This window comes from Falco naumanni, chromosome 5 (assembly GCF_017639655.2).
Source record: "Falco naumanni isolate bFalNau1 chromosome 5, bFalNau1.pat, whole genome shotgun sequence".
Taxonomy (NCBI): Eukaryota; Metazoa; Chordata; class Aves; order Falconiformes; family Falconidae; genus Falco; species Falco naumanni.
In genome coordinates, this window is record NC_054058.1 from 54,906,000 (window position 1) to 54,925,660 (window position 19,661).

General features: G+C 39.1%; 1 protein-coding gene and 1 long non-coding RNA gene across 3 annotated transcripts in view; one reads left to right on the top strand and one right to left on the bottom strand.

The window, feature by feature from the left end:
• Positions 1–19,661, top strand: part of SRGAP1 (SLIT-ROBO Rho GTPase activating protein 1) — a 150,329-nt gene that overhangs the window by 74,854 nt on the left and 55,814 nt on the right. For both annotated transcript variants that reach the window (XM_040594842.1, XM_040594843.1), the window contains exons 2-4: positions 1,395–1,590; positions 4,196–4,358; positions 12,856–12,918. In XM_040594842.1, the coding sequence (XP_040450776.1) occupies positions 1,395–1,590; positions 4,196–4,358; positions 12,856–12,918 (422 nt within the window). The remainder of the gene's footprint in view (positions 1–1,394; positions 1,591–4,195; positions 4,359–12,855; positions 12,919–19,661) is intronic.
• On the bottom strand, positions 1,447–13,296 carry LOC121088560. Its single transcript, XR_005827989.1, has 5 exons — positions 13,203–13,296; positions 5,619–6,548; positions 4,296–4,421; positions 3,195–3,283; positions 1,447–1,534 (listed from the first exon to the last, which is right to left on the bottom strand). It is a non-coding gene; the product is annotated as an uncharacterized LOC121088560 (long non-coding RNA).

Here is a 19,661-nt window from a genome sequence, read left to right on the forward strand (position 1 = left end):
TATTTCAGCGTACACATTTGAATCCCAGCAGAGTGGATCTCTGCCTTCATACCTGCTTTAAAATCAGTAAGGATGCATTAGTTCCTAGTTGCATCAGATAATTTTTGCAATGTTATTGCTACTTACTGGTTTGCAGTTCCCTGTGATATTAGCAGTGCTTTTTTAGAATGATTCCCTATTTCAAACCAGTGAGGCATCTAAGATTTCCAACATCTTCTTGCCCACAGCATGGTTACATTGTTAGGAATCAAGTAAAAGTTCACAACAATTTCGCATTACACAGACATCACTTCTGGCATGTTGTTTCGCTATCAATAAGTCCTTGTTATAGCATTAAAGTGTTTAAAAAATATATGCATATATTACGGTCACAAAATGTTTACTCCTGTGTTTACCCCACAATGTTGGATTACTCTGTGCCTGGGCAGCTGACAAAACTTTAATGAACCAGTCTCTGAAAAGAACCAGAGGGATGTTTTTAGACTAAGTGTTCCCAGAATATGATTAACTGCTTAGCACTCAAGAAATAGAAGTGCTAAAACAAACCCCAAACCACAAACAAACCCAAAAAGAAAAACCCTACCACATAGCAATTGTGCATATAGCAGTGGTAAGAAATCTGGAGGCTTTTCCCTGTTACCCTAGATAGTAATTGTAAGCATATATTCAGTTCTAAATTGACTGGGTTTGTTTTATGTTAATAAATATACCACAGTCTCTGGATCATTGTGCAAATTTTCAATAGCTATCTCTAAATATACGTACACTTTTTCCTCCATATACACTGTAAAATATTGGTGAATGCATGTATAGTACACCAATTCCCTCCCTGGCAGAAATGGAGCAGATACAGAAATTCATCTGTGCACAGTTAAGATGGATAATGCCTCCAGATTTTATCATAAGATTGTTTCTGTGGCGTACATGATGATACCAACCAGCATGGTCCACCTGGGAGTCAGTCAGCAAGCTGATCCCAGCCCAAAGGGTGCTTGTTTATCCTGCCATTTTTCAGGGGAGCAGAGGCAGCTGGTGCTCAAACGGTTGCACACCATTTGCTGCAAGGAGGTAACTCCGAGCCAGATGTGCTAATGCCAGAGGCCAGCAAGAGATGGGAGAGGAAGGAGGCAGCAGTTATTCTGCTCACATAAGCCCAGCAGAGCCCTTGCTGTAGCCACTTGTGAGACAGACCATGGGTGGGAGGATGCTGGGGCGTAAGCATGTGGTGACAGAAATGAGAGCTGGCACTGCTGTGTCCCACCACAGGACCTGAAATCCAGGTCCAGCTCATGTAGCTATGACGCTGAAGTACGCTGGAGTATTTGTGGTTTTGGCTGGTAACATGCAGTTATTTGTTTTTGCTGACCTGAGTGCCTATGTGCTTCTTTCATCAGAGATCCGAGCTCAACTCATCGAGCAGCAGAAATGCCTGGAGCAGCAGACTGAAATGAGAGTGCAGCTTCTTCAGGATCTGCAGGATTTCTTCCGCAAGAAGTCAGAAATAGAGATGGAGTATTCACGAAACCTGGAAAAACTGGCAGAGAGATTCATGGCAAAAACAAGAAGTACAAAGGATCATCAGCAGTACAAGTAGGAGAGATTTCCTACCCCCTCACCCCCATGTTAGCCGTTGCTGGAGTGCTACACCACTCTCTGCTTCTGCTGGCTTTGAGTACCGCTAGGTTGAGCCCAGGTTCAAAGGTATATTCTAAATGCCCACCCCTATTTAGCAGCATAAGAATTCTCATTGCTGTTGAAGGTACACAGGTGCCTAAATACTGTTTTGTTGATTTGGCCCTCTGCAATTATTCGTGTAAGCTTCTGACAAGTTTCTTAAAAGGTAAGCTGCACAAATGTTATCGCTAACCTACCATATGGAATTTAAACCACCCAAAATACATACAGTATCTAGAATAGATGCAGAGCCCCAAAAGGGGTTGAAAGCTGTATGCTGATCTGTTGCAGTAGAGTTGATAGGGTTTGGAAGTGTCTAAATGAAGGTCAATCACCATTACAAAAAATAATAATAAAAAAAGACAAGAACTTTGGCAAAAAAGCCATTAAGAAGAAAAACTATTTTGATTTGTTGTTGCATGTGACCTTGTGCTACCTCTTGACTCCTCTTACTCCTGGAAATGAAGATGATGTGAACGTTATGCCTTGCTTACAATGTAATGTATCCCTTTCATGGCCTAATAACTTGTATGCAAAACAAAAGGGTCAGGTAGTGTCTGGCAAAATGTGCGTACAGCACATTTTCCGAAGTGTTTTAGATGCATTACTGGCTGGCATAGTCTCATGGTTATTTTCCTGACTTGAGCTGATTAATGAATGCATTTGCCTGACCCTGTTATGCTTTTTTTATGCTATATTTTGTGTTTGTAAAACTGAAAAATGAGTACCTTTTTCCACTGTCCAGTTAGTGCTGTGCTAGAGATACACAGACAGAGCTTTTGTTTCACAAAAAAAGTCTTTTCCAAACACATCTGGCAAAGGAAAGGTTAATCCAAATACATCTCGCACAGTTCAAAGAGTAGTAACATATATTTCTTAAAATTCAGTTAAGTGACTCAATGCTTCTCTGAAATAACCAATGTGTGCATATGTCACTACTTCAGAGAGCAAGCTCTGGCATTTATTCAGCTTGTGGCAAAATCTTTTCGCCTTGCTCATACAAACATCGTTCCTCATTCTTAAACATGTTAAATCCGGACTGGCAGATGTGCACAGGGGTTATGACTGGAGCCCTGCCTTTGGCTTTGTTCTGCAATTCTCTGCTTTGAGAAGAGGTTGCAGCAAAAGTCACTTTAGCTGGTGGTCCCCTATGCTGTTCCCACCATTCCCTCCAGAACAGGCAGGAAGATCTGTGGGACTGGCTTTGGGACATGCAGAAGCTTAATGGTCAGCACAGCCCTTCAGGGGTGCTTCTGTTGGCTGACCTGGCTGATAAAACCCTGAAGCTCCTTGCTGTGAGTAACACTGTTAAGATGTCCATCTCCAACCAAAAACGAGGAAGTCTCCTTAACTCACTTCTGATTCATAGCAAGCCACTGATGATTAAGAAAAGGCTTTTGTCTATTAATCACTTCTTGTTGCTCTGATTCTGAGGATGAAAGCTAAAGGTAGACAATGAGATGAGGAATTAAAAGGCATATTTCTAACAGTGAGAACAGTTAATTATTAGAACAATTTACCAAGAGTTGAAGGAGTTTCTCCCTCAGTTTATCACCACCTCTGGCTGTTTTATCTTTCTGTGCTTGATCCCTTTGACTATAGAAGAAACCTGCACAAGACAAGGGAAGAAAAATTTAAAAAAAAAAAAAAGAAAAAAACAAAAAGCCACAAGTTTCTAGAGCACTTAGTTGCAAGGCAAACTTGAAATTAAAATTTTAATAAAATCATAACATACATTTAAAAGCACATAAATAGGCTTTTGTTGTTTGTGAAACAGTTGCTGAAAGAAATGAGAAGTCATCTGTGATTTCAGTTTTTGTAATATTAAAAGCTTGGCATGGGCCTCCAATGCAAAAAGTCTGTCAAGGAATTTCAGAACTGGACCGCAGTGGAAAAAGTCCAGTCCTGCTGATTGTCTTGTAATTGAACCATATGGGACTGGCAGTAGCAGTATATTTATGAGTGCTGTGAATTTATGAACGCTGATCACAGAATATGTATGCTTCTGACATTTCCTTCTACTTTTATAGCAGTTATACAAATCCGTCACAGTGAAACAGCTACATCTGCAATTTTGCTCATGAAGGATTTGGGATGCGCTTGCAGTGCTTACCTATTTCTAATGTCAAAAATTAATTACTGTTGCTCTTTCAGCAGTGACCTTTATTGATTTTGAGTGTTTATTGATTTTGAGTATTTATTGATTTTGAATATTTACATGGGCTCCACCTGTAAGCAGCTGTAATGTTTGTGGCAAGGGTTTTTTTAGACTCTCAGGTGGCTCTGAATTCTTACGGTTTTTCTATATTTTTATATCCACGCTTCATGGGATTTGTAGAGTATGTCTTAAAAGTGATCTGAAGCTTACCTAACCCAAGTTATTCCAAGAATGGATTATCTGACTGTTCAGAAGCAGCCATTTTTACACAGCAAGTTATGACTGTAAATGTTAAGGATATGTTTGTGTTAATAATGTAACTTTTTCATTTCTGTACATAATACATGTGTATCTCCTCCTTAGGAAAGACCAGAACCTCTTGTCACCAGTGAACTGCTGGTACTTACTCCTGAACCAGGTGAGAAGAGAAAGCAAAGACCATGCAACATTGAGTGATATCTACCTGAACAATGTGATCATGCGGTTCATGCAGATAAGTGAAGACTCCACCAGAATGTTCAAGAAGGTAATGCTTCCCCTGCAGTCCTCCAGCTGGGCTTGTGAGATGCGTGAGTGAGGCAGAAGTGTCCTAATAGGTAGCATTTGAGGAGAAGATTCAGCACACGTAGCATAAAATCTGTTTTAGCACACATATAAATTCTTCATGACTGTTCTCGCAGAGCAAATCCTTAGTGCTGAAATGTCTGGGAACCTGCTGTATATGCTGGTGACCTTAAGAGCTGAATCACAAATATCCAAAAGGCAGGAAAAAAGGCTGTTCTTCTCTCAAAAGCATGCTTGTCTACCCATGCAGAAAGGGAACAGTTTTCACTTAGGACTCCCAAAATAGTAATGCTGTGTATTAATGAATTATTTGTAAAAACTGTATTTCATTGTAACTCTGTCATGAGAGAAATGGATTCAAGCCAAAGTAAGAGTGTGCCTTGCAGTACCTTGGCGTAAAGGTGGTAGTATACGCTGCAATTCTCCTAAAAGCGTTTCCTTTCCTTCCCAATATTAAATATAAACATATATTTTTGATAACTACTTCTATTAGATCATTTAAGCATTGTCTCTGTACATTTGTCCTTGTACGTGCCCATTATGTGTTTTCATAACACATACAGTGTGTAAATCCCTCTTGTGCTACGCAAGCACTCTAGGCAGCCTTAGTCTGAGATCTACATAATGTGTTTGCAGTCATTGTTGTTATAATGTTCTGAAATAAAAATAGATTATAAATGCATATCCATCAGTCACAGTGGGATGCTGGTAGGCAAGCATCATAGAAAATAGAGTTCAAAAAGAATAAAGGTTAAAGAACATAAAGTGTGTGACTAGATGACAGCAAGGGTACCAGATTAATATTTTCTAAGTAGGGAACTGATTTCAAATATACCTGACCACAATCCTAGATAGATAGCAACGTGGTGGGTAGAAGAATCATTTAGGGAGCACATAGGTTGTACTTGGAGGAAAAAAGGTAAAAACATGAATCAAATTCATTGGTGTGGATGGAAACCTGTAACAGTGATAGAGCTGAGATTTATAGTTTCTCAGTCAGTAATGGTCTGTTCGTACAGTAGGTCTGATGCATAAAACTGTAGCTCACAAACCACTAAACTTATCAATATGGATGATTAGTATAGAAGTTGAAGAGATAACAGGAAAAGCAATTTGAGTGTGCTACAGTACTGTCTATGTGTAGGTATCTCAGACTTGCTTGGACCAGTAGAAATTTTTCAGTAGTGAATCTGGAATAGTTTTTCAGTTGTTTATGTCATACCTCAGAAATCTCTTCTTCACCAAGTGTGCATTATTAGACTAGCTTGTTCAGTTCTTTAGCACTGGAAATCTTGCTTTTCCTTCCCTTTCCTCCAGATGGACTGTACAAAAATGCCTGAAGTTTTCTGTGAAGTGTGTGTCCTTCTTTACTCCTCATAACTTATAAATGGAGATTGCTGCAGCTTATCTCTCAGGAGGAGGAAAATACGGGGACATTTTCAGTGCATTAACAGGAGGCATATCATCCCATCTTCCTGACAGGCTCATCTCTTCACTCCATGTTGTGTCCAGGAAGATGCAACATTTCAAATTTTCTCTTCCTAGCATGGTTTCTTGAAGAAGAGCAAGTAGCTGCTCTTGCTTTTTTATTCCTGACTTGGACCTTCTACAGGGGAAAGAAGAGAAAGGAAATTGAGGGAGTCCTGCTGCTTACAACCTGGAACACACATTAGTGGAGCTCAGATTCACAACAGCCCTATCTTACCCTTCAGCAGGGTTTGACAGCTAACACTTGGCATGATAGAGTCACGGAGGATGGGCAGAGTGAGATCACCAAGAGCCGCTTGAAGGCACCTGAGCCAGACTGATAATGTGAGGGGAAGGCTGGCAGGAAAACATGCCGCACCTTGGCGTGGTGTAAGTGAGCTTTATGGGTGTGTGGCCTGAATGTGGCAGCGGCTGTTCACCAGTATCAATTCTGAGCACACATTTTTAGGACAGTCCATCAGGAATCAATACTTGTTGGAGAAGGCTGGTATTTCCACTGAGTCCCAGGGTGCACAGTTCTCGCTGTGGTGCTTGCTGCATAGTACTGGTGATTTATTTGCTGTTAGTTCCCAGCTGCTTATACCTTGCATGATACCAGCTGCTTATACCTTGAATACCTTGAACTGATTATACCTTGAATGATGATGAAGCTCTGGTTTTTCTTCTGTGAAAAGGGAAAGGAGTTATAAAATGAGGTGAACAACATTGGACAGAGAGAAAACCAAGGCCTGTGGAGGAGGTGAAGCTGTTGGCAAATTGGCTTGTTTTATTGGTGAAGAACATAAGCTGCCTACATCTATGTTTAGTCCAAATGGGCAGCTTCAACCATAATGATTTTTAAAGGTCCCTTGCAACCCAAACTATTCTATGATTCTGTGGTAATTTCTGTCAGATGTGAAAAAGCATCTTAAGGTATGTCACGGACTGTCTCAAAACTGCTCAATGGGTGTCCACCAGGCAACAGAAAGAGATCAGGTGCAAAACACATGCCCTGTACTACAGTCCCCCTTACTGGAAAGAGGTCGCAGAAGCAAAGAGAAGGGGCACTTAAAATAAAAGAGATGACATCCAACACTCTTCTCCATCAAAATCTTATTCTCCCTGAAGAAAATGCTGTGGGATTTGTTGAAGATCTGTAAACATGAAATAGAATATTTAACCAATTTATGTCACTTTCTGTACGTTACTTTTGAAAAAGACTGGATTTGGAATAAAATTCTGTTGGAGAGAACTATAATCACTCTCAGTGGGTGTCATCCCTATGAAAGCCTATGGGATTTGTTCACTGTTAGCAGATTTCAGATTGAAGTAAAGACCAACCAGAGACTGCAGGTACTTCTACATTGGAGTCTGGATCATACTGTTCTGTGAAATACGTACTTTCTCTCTTATAAGTAATAAAAGTCAATATAACAGCAGTAACGTGAAGATTTCAAAAATGAAGATTAACAAGTGCATGCTTAATATCTTACTGCAGTCCATGGTCAGGAGCAGGAAATACACCCTTCTAACATATCTATACTCCTGGGTTTCAAAACATTGCACATAGGAGCATTTAATATCTTTCTAAGTAATTTCCAAATACCAGCTAATTAAGTTTCTCTGTATTCAATAATTAGGTCATTTAATTATGTATCTTCCAGTTTATCAACCTAATAGTATTATGCATCACTATTATCACCTTGGTTTACTTCTCCCTCAGTCCTGGCAGCAGCTTCTTGCATCTTTGGAGATGCTTTAACTCTACTTCCAAGTCTGGAGAGTAACTACGCCAAGTCTACAGAGGAGATCTCTATTCTCCTGCTCTGAACCCTCAATCTGCCTGTTGCAGAAGGGAAAAATGTCTCTGAGTGGGTTGCCCTATTGCTCACAAGAAAGATACAGAGAGACAACAGCAAAGTCATTCTGAGCTTCTTGGCTGTTTCTGCGCCTTCTTTTTTCTCCTCCCCTCTCCTCCCAAGAGGATGAGGCTTCTTACTCAGCTTCTCAGTGGCAACCCTTAGTGGCTTTTTCCACCTCACTGGTGGGCACTTAGGTCCTCAAATGAAACTTTTCCATGAAGTAAGCCCAACATTTTCTAGAGAGATACTGTTTGTATGCTAGCCTAAATTGAATTGTCGTAAAGAAAAGATCAAACAATTTCATCATTTCCTGGACATGCTTACCAGTAGAGTATTGTTTTGTTCCCTCTCCTGCTGATGACTCCTATGTGGGGTACAGCACAAAGTCATTTGTCTGTAGCAACGCCTTTCTGTAGTCCTGTAAAAGGTGTGTGTGGTACCCAGTGTTGGTTTATATGAAATGTAGTGATGAGGAGTGTCTGTACCCCTTGGTCTTTGTACTTTACCCATGTCTCAACTGTCTGTTCTTCCTCATTCTGGTTCTTCCTTTTGTGTGCATCTATACATCTGTCTCAACATTTGGATTGCTTTGGTGAAGTCATCCCTGTTGGTTCTACCATATATGTTCTGATGGGCCAGGATATTTTGTATTCAGGCACCTGGTTGTACATAGCTTTCCTGTCTAGACTGGTCTGCTTAACATGTAGATACTCGTTAATTTTGTTCTCCCAGGAGCTCTTTTTTCCAAGGGTCAGGGACCAGCATCTGTTTAAATGTACTAAATGCAGGACAAAGATAGGATCTAGTCCAGAGATTTTGTGGCATTTATCTGATGATGTTACGTCAGGCCTCATACTTCCAGTTAGGCACTTAAGTTCTTTTTAGTTGCTGGCATATAAAAGCAGTACAGATTGCGGTTCATGCCTGGCCTTCGTGCTGCACATAAAAATATGAACATAAAGTAGCAGAGTTCAAACCTTGTATGCTTGCATGTTTCTTCAGGCAGACGGGTGGATGGCCTCATGGGAACAATTAAAGAATAAAGTAATAAGGAAAAATGTCAAGCAGAAGGGAAAAGTATTATGCAGAACATTTCATGCAGTGATTCTGGTTACCCCAGCATTAATAATCAACTGTATAAACACATACCCACAAAATCCTTAAGCAGATTTGTATATTTATAATTTATAAACATGTATTTTCTTTGGACAGAAACCATAATGAGCCAAGATGAACATATCTTCCAATGTTTACAGTAAAAGATGCTGGAGAAGCCAAGCACAATAAATATTTTAGTTCCATAATCTGGCTATTAACAAGGAATATGACTACCTGCCAAATCTATTCGACGTTATAAAAATTGTGGCATATATTGAGATTTTTTGCATCTAAAACATTTTCTTAAACATTTAAAGGTTTAAAAGGATAGCAGAGCTATTTGTTGCTATAGACCAGCAAATCTGGGACAAAATTTTACTATAAGTTGGTTCTGTCAGTGTTAACGCAACTCATGAAAGCTCCTTAAAAGAAGGGTTTGCATATCACTTCCCCCAGGGACCTACAGCAGACTCATTTAAAAGCAACAGTCATAGAATATTTTCCCTAAATGATGTAACCGCGAGTAGCATTGTGTGTGCTAAATACAGACACTAAAGAGTTCCAGGAAGAACTGAACTGACTCTTAAATTTCACTGAAAAACCCAAAAGAGTAAAGTTTGGGTGCCCAGTTATGCTCTAACTGAAATGGATGGGAAAATTCGTACATACTTCAATGAAAGGGTATTAGTGTGGAATAAAATTTGAAGTTTCTCAGGCATTAATCCATAAATGTAAATCTTGATAACATCAGTAGGACCGCTGATGTGTTGAAAGGTAGCACATACTGAAGGGGTGGTTTAGGTACACTTATTTGTCTGTTGCATGGGCGTGATCTATCCTACTAACAGGTGAAAAAAATATGCCAATGTTTCTTAATGCTTTGAACCAGATTAGTAACATATGTAATATTTTTAGCAAGAGTTTGCATGTGCTCTAACATTTTTATGTTTTTTCTTCTTTTGGTTAATAGATGCTAATACATTTCTCTAGGTCATAGTGAGTAAAGAAGCACCTCAGTGATTGATTGTCAGGTTTTAATAGCCTGATCAGAGCTATCAACTCAGCTCCAGGAAAATGCGTGCTGCATCTTACGTTCTATTGTTTGGCTTACCCTGAGGATAGGCTCCTAGAGGAGCACACAGTTCAAACATACTAAAGTACTGCAGGGAATAGGTAGCATAAAAGAGAAATAGGAGAGCCATTAACCACTGAAAATAAATGCACTTCTTATCTGGTGCTCTAACATGCTATATATTACACACTAAAAGCTGTATCATTTGCCACTTGAGTCAGTATTTCTTGATCTTAAATGCTAATGTAAAATGTGTTGGTTCTTTACAGTAAATCCTTTTTATACTGCTAAGCTTAACCAAATTTCCTGATCTTTATTGGACAATTCCTACAAAATCTTTCATCAGAAAGTGGCAGCAACTGACATGTTATCCATCGCTACAGGCACGCTCTGCAGGTTGGATCCCCAGATGAACTGGTGGAAGGATAGCTCCTCTGTGATCCTGTGGCATTGCTAGGCTGTCTCTTCCTAATTTTTACTCTTTTTGTTGGTCACCTCCCTCCCTCCCTCCCTGTCTTTTTGCTTCCCATTTTAAAGCCTACTTTCCTTTCCTAAAAATATCTCCCTCCTTCCTCTACTGTGATCTTTTCCCTTCACTTCAAATTTACCATCAATCAACATGTGGAAGAGATCATGTATGCATGGTAGCCAGTAAATCCCGGGGGCTGGACTGCTTGTGCTTCAGTGCGGCATAAAGCTCTACAAGAGCAAAGAGAAGAAATGGGTCCTAGCAAACAGTGGTCATTCCCCAAATCCTCAACTCTTCCGGTGTCTTATTTGCGTTAAGGTGTAACTGAAGAGCAGAAAAGAAGGATGTGTCCTTCAGTGAACTGCTGCATGCTTTGCTTACAACAAAATCTACAAAAGGGAAAGAGAAAATTGGTTTGTGGATTTTGGTCTCATCTTCTCAAATAAACTTTTGCACTGCTAGGTTAAGGCATGCCGCCTTAGAATCTGTGTTGCTGTATTTTGGGCTTGAGTTGTCATCAGCTTTGAGATAGTAGTGACCAATAGTTGAAAGAGATAAATTGCTTGAAGATAGAGTTTGTCTAAGTTTTTTTTCCCTACACGTGTATGCTTCCATCTTCCAGTCTTAATGTCAGCCATCTTATTTATATGTTTTGTCCTTCTTTCTGATAAAGTAAATTACAAAAAAAGAATTACATATTCAGCACTATAGAAGCAGCTATCCAAGAGAAAACAGGTGGCCTCTGCTTCTTGGGGCTTTGAGGAAATGTGTAAGCTGTGTCAGAGCTGTGCTGCTGACTTTTAAAGGCAGGGTGCCAATGTAAAGCAATGAAAAGCAATTCAAAATTTTTGCTGAAGCTTTTACTGTGTTCCCCTACAGCAGCTTGCAAGTCTGCAGTCCTTTTACAATTCTTTACAAGCACTCTGTGCACTGTTATGCATATGAATTTTTGTCCTTAATATTAGATGAAAATAATCTGATATTTGCAAAGAAATGTCAGTAGTAAGCCTTATGTTTTAGATAATTCAGTAGTAGAGCACATGAAAAACACCAGACTTTGAAAAGTGTGGGCAATAAGGAAAGTTTCATAGTAGTTCTTTGTAACTCAGCTTCAGAGCGTCTCTCTCACTGTGCCTTAGCTACTACAGCTAATGCCCTTGGGAATACAAGAATTTCACTGAAGTTTTTTTTTTAATTTATATTCTAGGTTCTTGTCGGTTAAAAATCATCTTGCGTATAGGGACTGGAGTGAATGCTAATAAGGGATATGGCTAGTTCCTTAAAATATTGCCCAGAGTTAGGAGTATGACAGTAGGAATAGGAGAAAAAAATCAAGATTTTCTATTCCAGCTACTGTATGTGTCTGTTTCATCCTCCTGGAAGACACAGTGGGTGGGATGTGTGGCGTAGTTCCTCCTCGTACGTGGGTGTTGCACTGGAAAGTCTCATTCAGAAAACATTAGTCCTGCAGGTGTTTTAGTGATGGCCAAGTATGTGTTAGCAGCTTTGGGGATGAGTTGTCCCTGAGGATTTTCCTTTGGCTCCTATACATATACAAAGTACTTCTCATAGCTAAGGCCATTATCTATCATGAAATTGGAGTTTTTAGAAGCTAGGCTAATTGTCAATTTATTCACAGAAGAAAAAGCTGACGTTTCCAGCATGGATGTTACAACTCTGAGAGTAGCAGAAGAAACATAGCCAGGCTGTTTGCCAGGTCCCGTAGCTCTATTCTATAGCTGTTTTCCAAAGGCTGTGGTACAAATGCCTTCAGCTCTTGCACAGTTGCCACAATTTTCATCTGATTGAACTGCTATGGACAGCTAACAAAGGAATATATTTGAATGAGACTCCAATTAAATACTCATATTTTGACAAACTTCCTTTCATTATTAACTGCTGCTAAGCATTTCATTTTTTTCTGGGTCAGAATGAAAGTAAAGACACAGTCCAGAAAAGCTAAACAAAGCTGTTTCAGCAGCCCACTCTGTGGAATATTATGCAGTTGAGTATCTGTTTCAAAGATGAGCCACAGTTATTTCTTGCATAAATATTTAGATAGTTGCATGTGCTAAAGACTATTTTAGATGTAAAATTGGGTGGGTTGTCCCTCTAGAATATCACATTCCACATGGTTTAGTTTTCATATGTATCATGGCAGTTATAAAACAGTACACAGTTTGTTCCATTAAAAAGGCTTATAGCATTAATCCTGAACTTCACCGTATCTGTTGGCACCTAACCTTCCTGGGAAAATCTCTCCAATTACTTCTGGGTTTCATTTTAGAAGTCTTCTAAACGTTATGTTATCTGTCTACCTCTGCATCCCTGAAACATTATTTTTAGCGTACTGTAATCCTGTCAGAGCAGTGTCATCGCGACCAAAGTTGCATTCACTATCTAGGATGAACAATGAGTGCGAATGTTAAGAAGCAAATGTACGCTGCAGTTTTGCTGTGCCTTTTTCCTGATCATTTCTTTCTAATTACAGAGTAAAGAGATTGCGTTTCAACTTCATGAAGACTTAATGAAAGTACTTAACGAGCTTTACACAGTAAGTACAGTTGCTTTCTTAGGTTATCTTATACAAATTCCATATCAGATTTCTGCTATAAGCTTTAAGTGGCCTTTTATACCCCTCAGTGGAGATGCCTATTTTTGTCTTTTACACAAGTCTAAACTATCTCTTTTGGGAAGACTGCTCACTTGTTTAGAATACATATGCTAACGCTTTCAGGATTACTCTTTACTTCAACCCTTTTTCCCCCCAGACTCTGCTAAGCTAGTTTATTATAAGTTTTGTTGATTATTAATGAGACATTTCTACTCAGAGCTTACCAGAGCAAAGCTTCCTTTTCTGCCTTGTTTTTGTCCATGCTGACATCCTGCTTGGTTTAACTCATGGGCTACACTCAGTAAAAATCTTAGGTGCTTGCAGATCCAGTGCTGTGCTGTCTAAATGTTACCTATGTGCCCTTCCGCCTCCCCTTCCCCCCGCCGCCTGATAAGGGTTAAGTAAATAATGAAAAATAGAGGGTTGTGTACCATACCATTTAGAAAGGTCAAGAAAAAAATACCATGAGCATTTTAGCAAGCTGCTGCCAACCCATTGAAAACTCTGAAAGGAGTTAGGTCTAAAGTTGTTTTCTTATTTGAAACCCATCTACACAACTTGTTACTACAGAATGATGTCTTGTCTACCTAATAACTATTTTCCCAAATATTTTTTGAGGGGGTACTTTCTGAGAATGAAGAAAGCAAGAATTACTGGGTGTTTTTTAAACATAGCTATAAAATGAAGAGGAACTGGTAACATCTACCTCTTATAAAAATCTGTTGATTCCTGCTGGTTAAGGTTGTTGTACATCTAAATTATCTTTTCTGACTGGAAGAACTGAAATATCTATGTTCCAGTACCCTGCATAACAATTCTAAGGTGCTCCCTTCCCTATCCTCAAAATTTGTGGAACCACCCCCCCCCACCCCCCATTTATATCAAGGAACAATTTGTGATTTTAAGGAAGTTTAGGAAGATACCAGAGACCAGCTTCTCTCAAGCAGAGATCAGTCAGATGTTACTTTTGTACATCTTGTCAGTTTTTGTTTTGATCTGGGGAGAACTGTGCATCCATCAGTGGATGGGCTGAAGAGCATTGGCACTGAAGAACAACTTATGCAGCAAAAAGGAGATCCAAAGAAAATTAGACCTCTCTCACTGCCCTGCATTCTTTTGGATTGTAGTTATGCACAGTTGGAACATGCCTGAGCTTTTTTTGTTTGTTTGTTTGTTTGAGGGCTTTTCTTCAGGGCTGTTTTTTTTCTGAATCACCACTGATTTTGTAGGGTGTAATACTGCAAAACCTTGTTGGCCGAGGCCTGTAGTCAGTGAGGTATGCTGGGATCAGCTTCTGCAAAGTGGTGATAGCCGCAGACAGCTCACAGCTGCAGGGGATCAGCGACTATAGGAGCCGTTGCACAAGTGGGGCTTCAGCAGTGAGTAAGCCCTGAAGATACAGTCTTGTTTCAATTAAACAGTTGCATAACTCCAGTGCCTGGCGAGGCGCGGGATTAGTGCCTGTGCTCTCAGGGTAGGAAAACAGTGAAGCATGTGCTGAAATACTTGCTGAATCACCAGTGAAAATCTGCAAGACCGGACTTCAGTATTTTCACTCTTCTTCTTCACACTGGCGCTGTATCTTCCCCCTGATGGCTACAGATTTATTCACATATTAACTTCCATGTTACAGCTTCCAGTGAATGCTAATTCCTTTCTCAGAATTTTAAAATTTTCGTAAAATAAGAAGTTTTTTGAAGTTAACGAAATACAAAGCACATGCACAATTTGAATTAGGTTACTGCTGCATGATGGTTTCTTGGGATGGAATTTACTTAACCTAATTTTCAGACATCTGCAGTGTAGGTACAAATACCATTGCTTGCCTTCTGGATTCCAGTTATAGTCACTGGAGGTCTAATATGGGGAGATCAGACCCCTTTGTCTGATCAGATTCAAGCATCTGCTTCAGATGAAAGGATTACACTGTTAACTCCATTGTCCAGCTTTTCATTGATTGCAAAGGACTTGCTCAGGTGTAGATGCCCACATTTAGCCAGATACAACCCACTTTTAGTAAAGTGACAATATGGTGCAGGGCAGCATCTGTTCCATTGCTTGCGTGTTTAGAATGATCATCAGCATATCTGTGTATTATAGCTGCTTGTGTACATAAAGGTAGAACAATATCTAGACAGATGGAAACCTCATGCACAGGTTTTTAATTCTGTGACATTTACTATTTACAGAATAAGATCATAGTGGCCTTACCAAAACAAATGTCTACAATTTTAATCTCCAGGGGTATGCTTCTCAGTCAGTTATGAAGAGAAATTATGTTCCTGTTTGCCCTATGATTTATAGGGGGTGGGTGGGGGGTGGTGGAATTCAATCTTACTATTGTGAGATAAATTTTTGTGTCCAAAAGAGACCAAATTAGTTTCAAGTCTGTGAATAATGTACTGATATTGAAGTCTTTCCCTACTGTTTGGTTCTGGGTTGTTTTTTTTTTAAGGAATGGTGCCTTCATGAAGTGTAACTTAAAATATGAAGCCTTATTGGAGTTTAAATACGTCTAAAACTTTTGAGTGAGGAGAATGTATCAGAGCTTTTAATGTGTTTGAAGAAGAGTTTAATAATTTGTTTACTTCTTATCATCATTCCATATCTTACAAGAAAGGTGTAAATTGAGGTCACCTTTCAGAATTAAAAACCAAACAGTTGTCATAAGCGTGCATTGAAGAGAATGAAAGAAGAGAATTGAAATCGATAAAAGCTAAAGTAAGAGTACTTATTCTGAGGCACAGATATGTAGTCAACGTAAGGAAATCGCATGTTTTATTTGTTACTCCTTGAACTTCTTGGATGAGGAGTGGGTCTGTTAGACACACAAATTAAGACGGCATGTTCCTGAGTTTCTCTAATGCTTTGGGATCAAGGCCTGGATTAAATGCTTGTTTCAAACCCAAATGATGAGAAGCTTTACCACCCATCTCTAGCATGCCAGCCAGACTTGAGGCCTCACCAAGACTTCTCAAGCACAAGATATCTCAAAACCAGTTTATCTAGAATGATCCAGAATAAACAGGATGTTTAAAGGAATTGCTACTGGTTTGGTCCAGATGTTTTTACTGGGTGGGTTCAAATACAAGCTACTAAGTATCAGAATAATAACTGACTTTTTTTTTCTGGTGATAATGTTATATCAAGTGTCCTAGTCTTCTGTATCATAGAAGGTGCCAGAAAAATAAGGTGACTTTGGGACCCATCTCCGAATATCTAGTCTTCCGCTTCTGCCTCAGAAAATCCTGTTTAACCTGTTCATAGGGCCAAATCTAAAACCTGCTGTAGTTAGGGAGTTGTGTCCATTGATTTTGACAGGGTTTAGATCCAACAAGTCAATAAGCAGTGCTGTAGATTTTGCAAAGAAGAAGCTGCTCTAAGCGTAGAAAATAAGAAATTACTAAGAAATTGTAGAGACATGCCACCTTCCACTAAGAGTACATTATGAATATTTTCCATTTAAAAAACTTTCTGCTCAAATATATTTTTTAACTTGTGAAAGTTTTAACCTCTGCCTTTTGACAGAGACTAGAAAGCATTTTGGCTGCTTATTTAATGTGGAAAAACTCAGAACTGGAAAGAAATGTAAAAAAAAATAATCAGATGCTTTGAAGTATTAAATACCTACTGTTCTTTAAAAATGCACACTAATAAGAGATCTTTCTCCTTGCTTACACTTTATGTAACTAATTCCTTTTCCCATTTTCATTACTAGGAATTATTATGGAAATAGGAAATTTGTACCATAGGTCTTCATTTATTCCCTGGGAGTAGCTTAGCTTGTGTTGACGTTGACTTGTCCCATCCTCATTAAAATTACGCATCATGTATCAGATTGTTCAAAAAATAAGAACAGGAGCAGGTGAACCACAACTTCAGAAGATATTCTGAGAACCTGTCAGCAAAGCAGGCTTACTTTGCTAGAATAATCAGAATTTTGTAAGGGAAACTTTTTCATTTTCTACCTCTTTCACATAGAGAAGATTTTCTTACACATTATGTTATTTATATACGTTTTCTGTGTGTTATATGACTAGTGAAAGATGCATTTTAAGATTATATTTTCAAATGTCAGTATTTTATGCACTGGTTCTTAAATTATGATTCAAATGATCATGCTAAAAACAATTGAATAGCTAAGCTTCATTCTGTATCTTTGCAAGTGCAATAAATCGCAAGTGGCGAGTACTTCTAATTATGAATGGCTTCTCCCTGGCGGTGCCAGCCAGTCAGTATTTTCAGGTCCGTGGCATCCCAGCTGCTGCATTCCTCTCTTACTCCTTGCCCTACTACACATTCACCCGATGTAGACTAGTAATTAGTCCCATGTTTTATGTAAGGATATAAGCGATGGAAACTAGAGTGAGGTGTATCTTTTGAGTGAGCGTGGATGGGGAAAGAGGAGCCCAGTTAGTTGTGTGGTGTCACAGAGCAGAGTTTATTTCCTGGAAATTACAGGGGGGAAAACTGGTGAAATTGAAAACTGTAGGAGGTTTGGGTTGGTATTTTTTGTGAACAGAGGGATTTAGAAATCTTACATGTTGACTTGAAAGAGGCAACAAGTTACTGATTTTACAATAGATCATCTTTGTGAGAGAGCACTCCCCAGTCAAACTTCTCTTCTATTTCTCTGGAAAGCTAAAATACCTTGTATTATCAAACCAAGGGCTGGAATATGGCAATAATGTCTGAGTGGTTGGGAATGGTAGGAAACAGAAGGTAGGCAGGCTCTTTGCTTGCAATGGAGGGAGGTCTCTACTGGATTTTTTTAGGTGTCAGGACATATTCATAAATGACCCCTAAAGGAGTCATAGAGGGGTATCAATGAGGTGGCAAGTTTGCTAAAAATACAGAGCTGTTTCGGTAATAAGGGTGAAGCTGAATGGTGGAGAAAAGTGATGCACATATTAAAGATACATCTTCATGTCTCCCACTTGGTTTTCCAAATTACTCCTACTGGCATCACACTTTTCACAAGCAATACAAATGTAAGGCTTTCAGAAAAATGAAAAAGTAGGGACAGTCCAAAGCAAACAATTCAATATTAAGCAAGACAGGGCTGCTCTGCCTCTTGCATTTTCCATTGCTTTATCTTACTCTTTAGAAATCTTGGCTGTTTTATTTCTCAAGGTAGTTGCTGCCAGATTTTCTTTTTTCTTTGCTGAAATAACACAGAATCTAGTCTCTTTACAGAAAAGTTAAGTTCAATTTACTGTAGCACACCAGAGATCTAAGAAGGTGAAATCAGTCATTCTGTATTGGTAGTAGTGTATCTGTGACAATTCCTAGAACCACATCAGAGGTTGGTTTGGAAGTGAACAGGATGCTGAAAACAGCTAGTGCTGAGCCTACTTAACTGCTAGAGGCCACTGATGTAGTAAAATTTGCATGAGATTTTACTTATTTCTTGGGGAAAGTACTGGCTAACCTGAATTACTGAATCCCTTGCAACTCCACCTTCTAATAAGAACTCATAAACTTAGCAGAGACAATTCTGAAACAATTCAAACACAGTAATTGCAACAGGCACGAACTACTGTTCTGGTAAACGCCTGTTTCCTGAGAAACACTGTGAAAAAGCTCTTAATTATGCAGTTTTATTTAAAAAATAAAGCGCATGGTAGGACACGGTAATTCCAATATATTTTAACTTTGTAGCATTCAGTGTTAGTACCTTGGGTTAAGAAGTTTTGTAGAAAAGAAGTACTCATGTAGAAAAGGAAAGCCAGCGCCCTGCTGCGGAAACATTCCTCTCTTGTAGCCCACAGAAGTACAGCACTAATTACTGTCTTGTTGATGTATTTGTCCAGATAACAATTGTGGGTTTAAATAAAGTAATTATCTAAGGGCTTACTCTGCTGTGCCCTTCACTGTGACAAGTGCTATCTTCTGCCCTAAGCCTGCTTGCTGAGGTCTTACGAATGCTGCTGAAAATTTGGCACACAAAATGAAACATTTATATCACTAAGTGAACAGTCTGTCACCTACAAGTGGGAGAGTATATAGTTTGGGTAGCATAGTCTTTTTTTATCTGCTTGTAGTCTGACTTAGCTATCTGACAGAAATCTATATTTTACATCACTGGTCTGCAAAATAAACCTGCTAAATTAATAGGAGATAAACTCACCATTTTATTTTAGAAAGATACTAGTACGCATTTGGCAATTCTTGTTCACTATAGCAGAGAAGTGCAGCATATGCCATGACGACAGTTCAGCATCTGCAAAATTACGACCTTGCTCTCTCTTTTCAGTGCATGCTTGATGGCTGATCAATAAGCACTTTGGAGACTAATTAAAGTCAGTTCAGTGATGGATACTCTCACAAGATAGTCTATCAGTTCAGCAGTTTGGTGGACATTTGACAAGCACTGTTGCTTATGTCATTAGCTTGTTTGTGGTTTGAATAACGGATCTATGGTTCTGTTACATATTCATGGATCGGACATCTGTGGATCTCAGAACTCTTCACACCGTAAGTCTCTTTACAAGAACTAGGCAAGCCTGAGACTGTCTTTTACAGTATCTAACAATCTTTTAAAAATTCCAGGGAGAAAAGATGGTATAATGTTAAGGCAAAGGGTCATATATGCAATTTAGCATCCAAATTCTAAGCTAATTTGTTGAGGAAGTGTGCACTAAAATACTTCATAGCCAGCTCCCTAGCCTGTTCCCATTTAT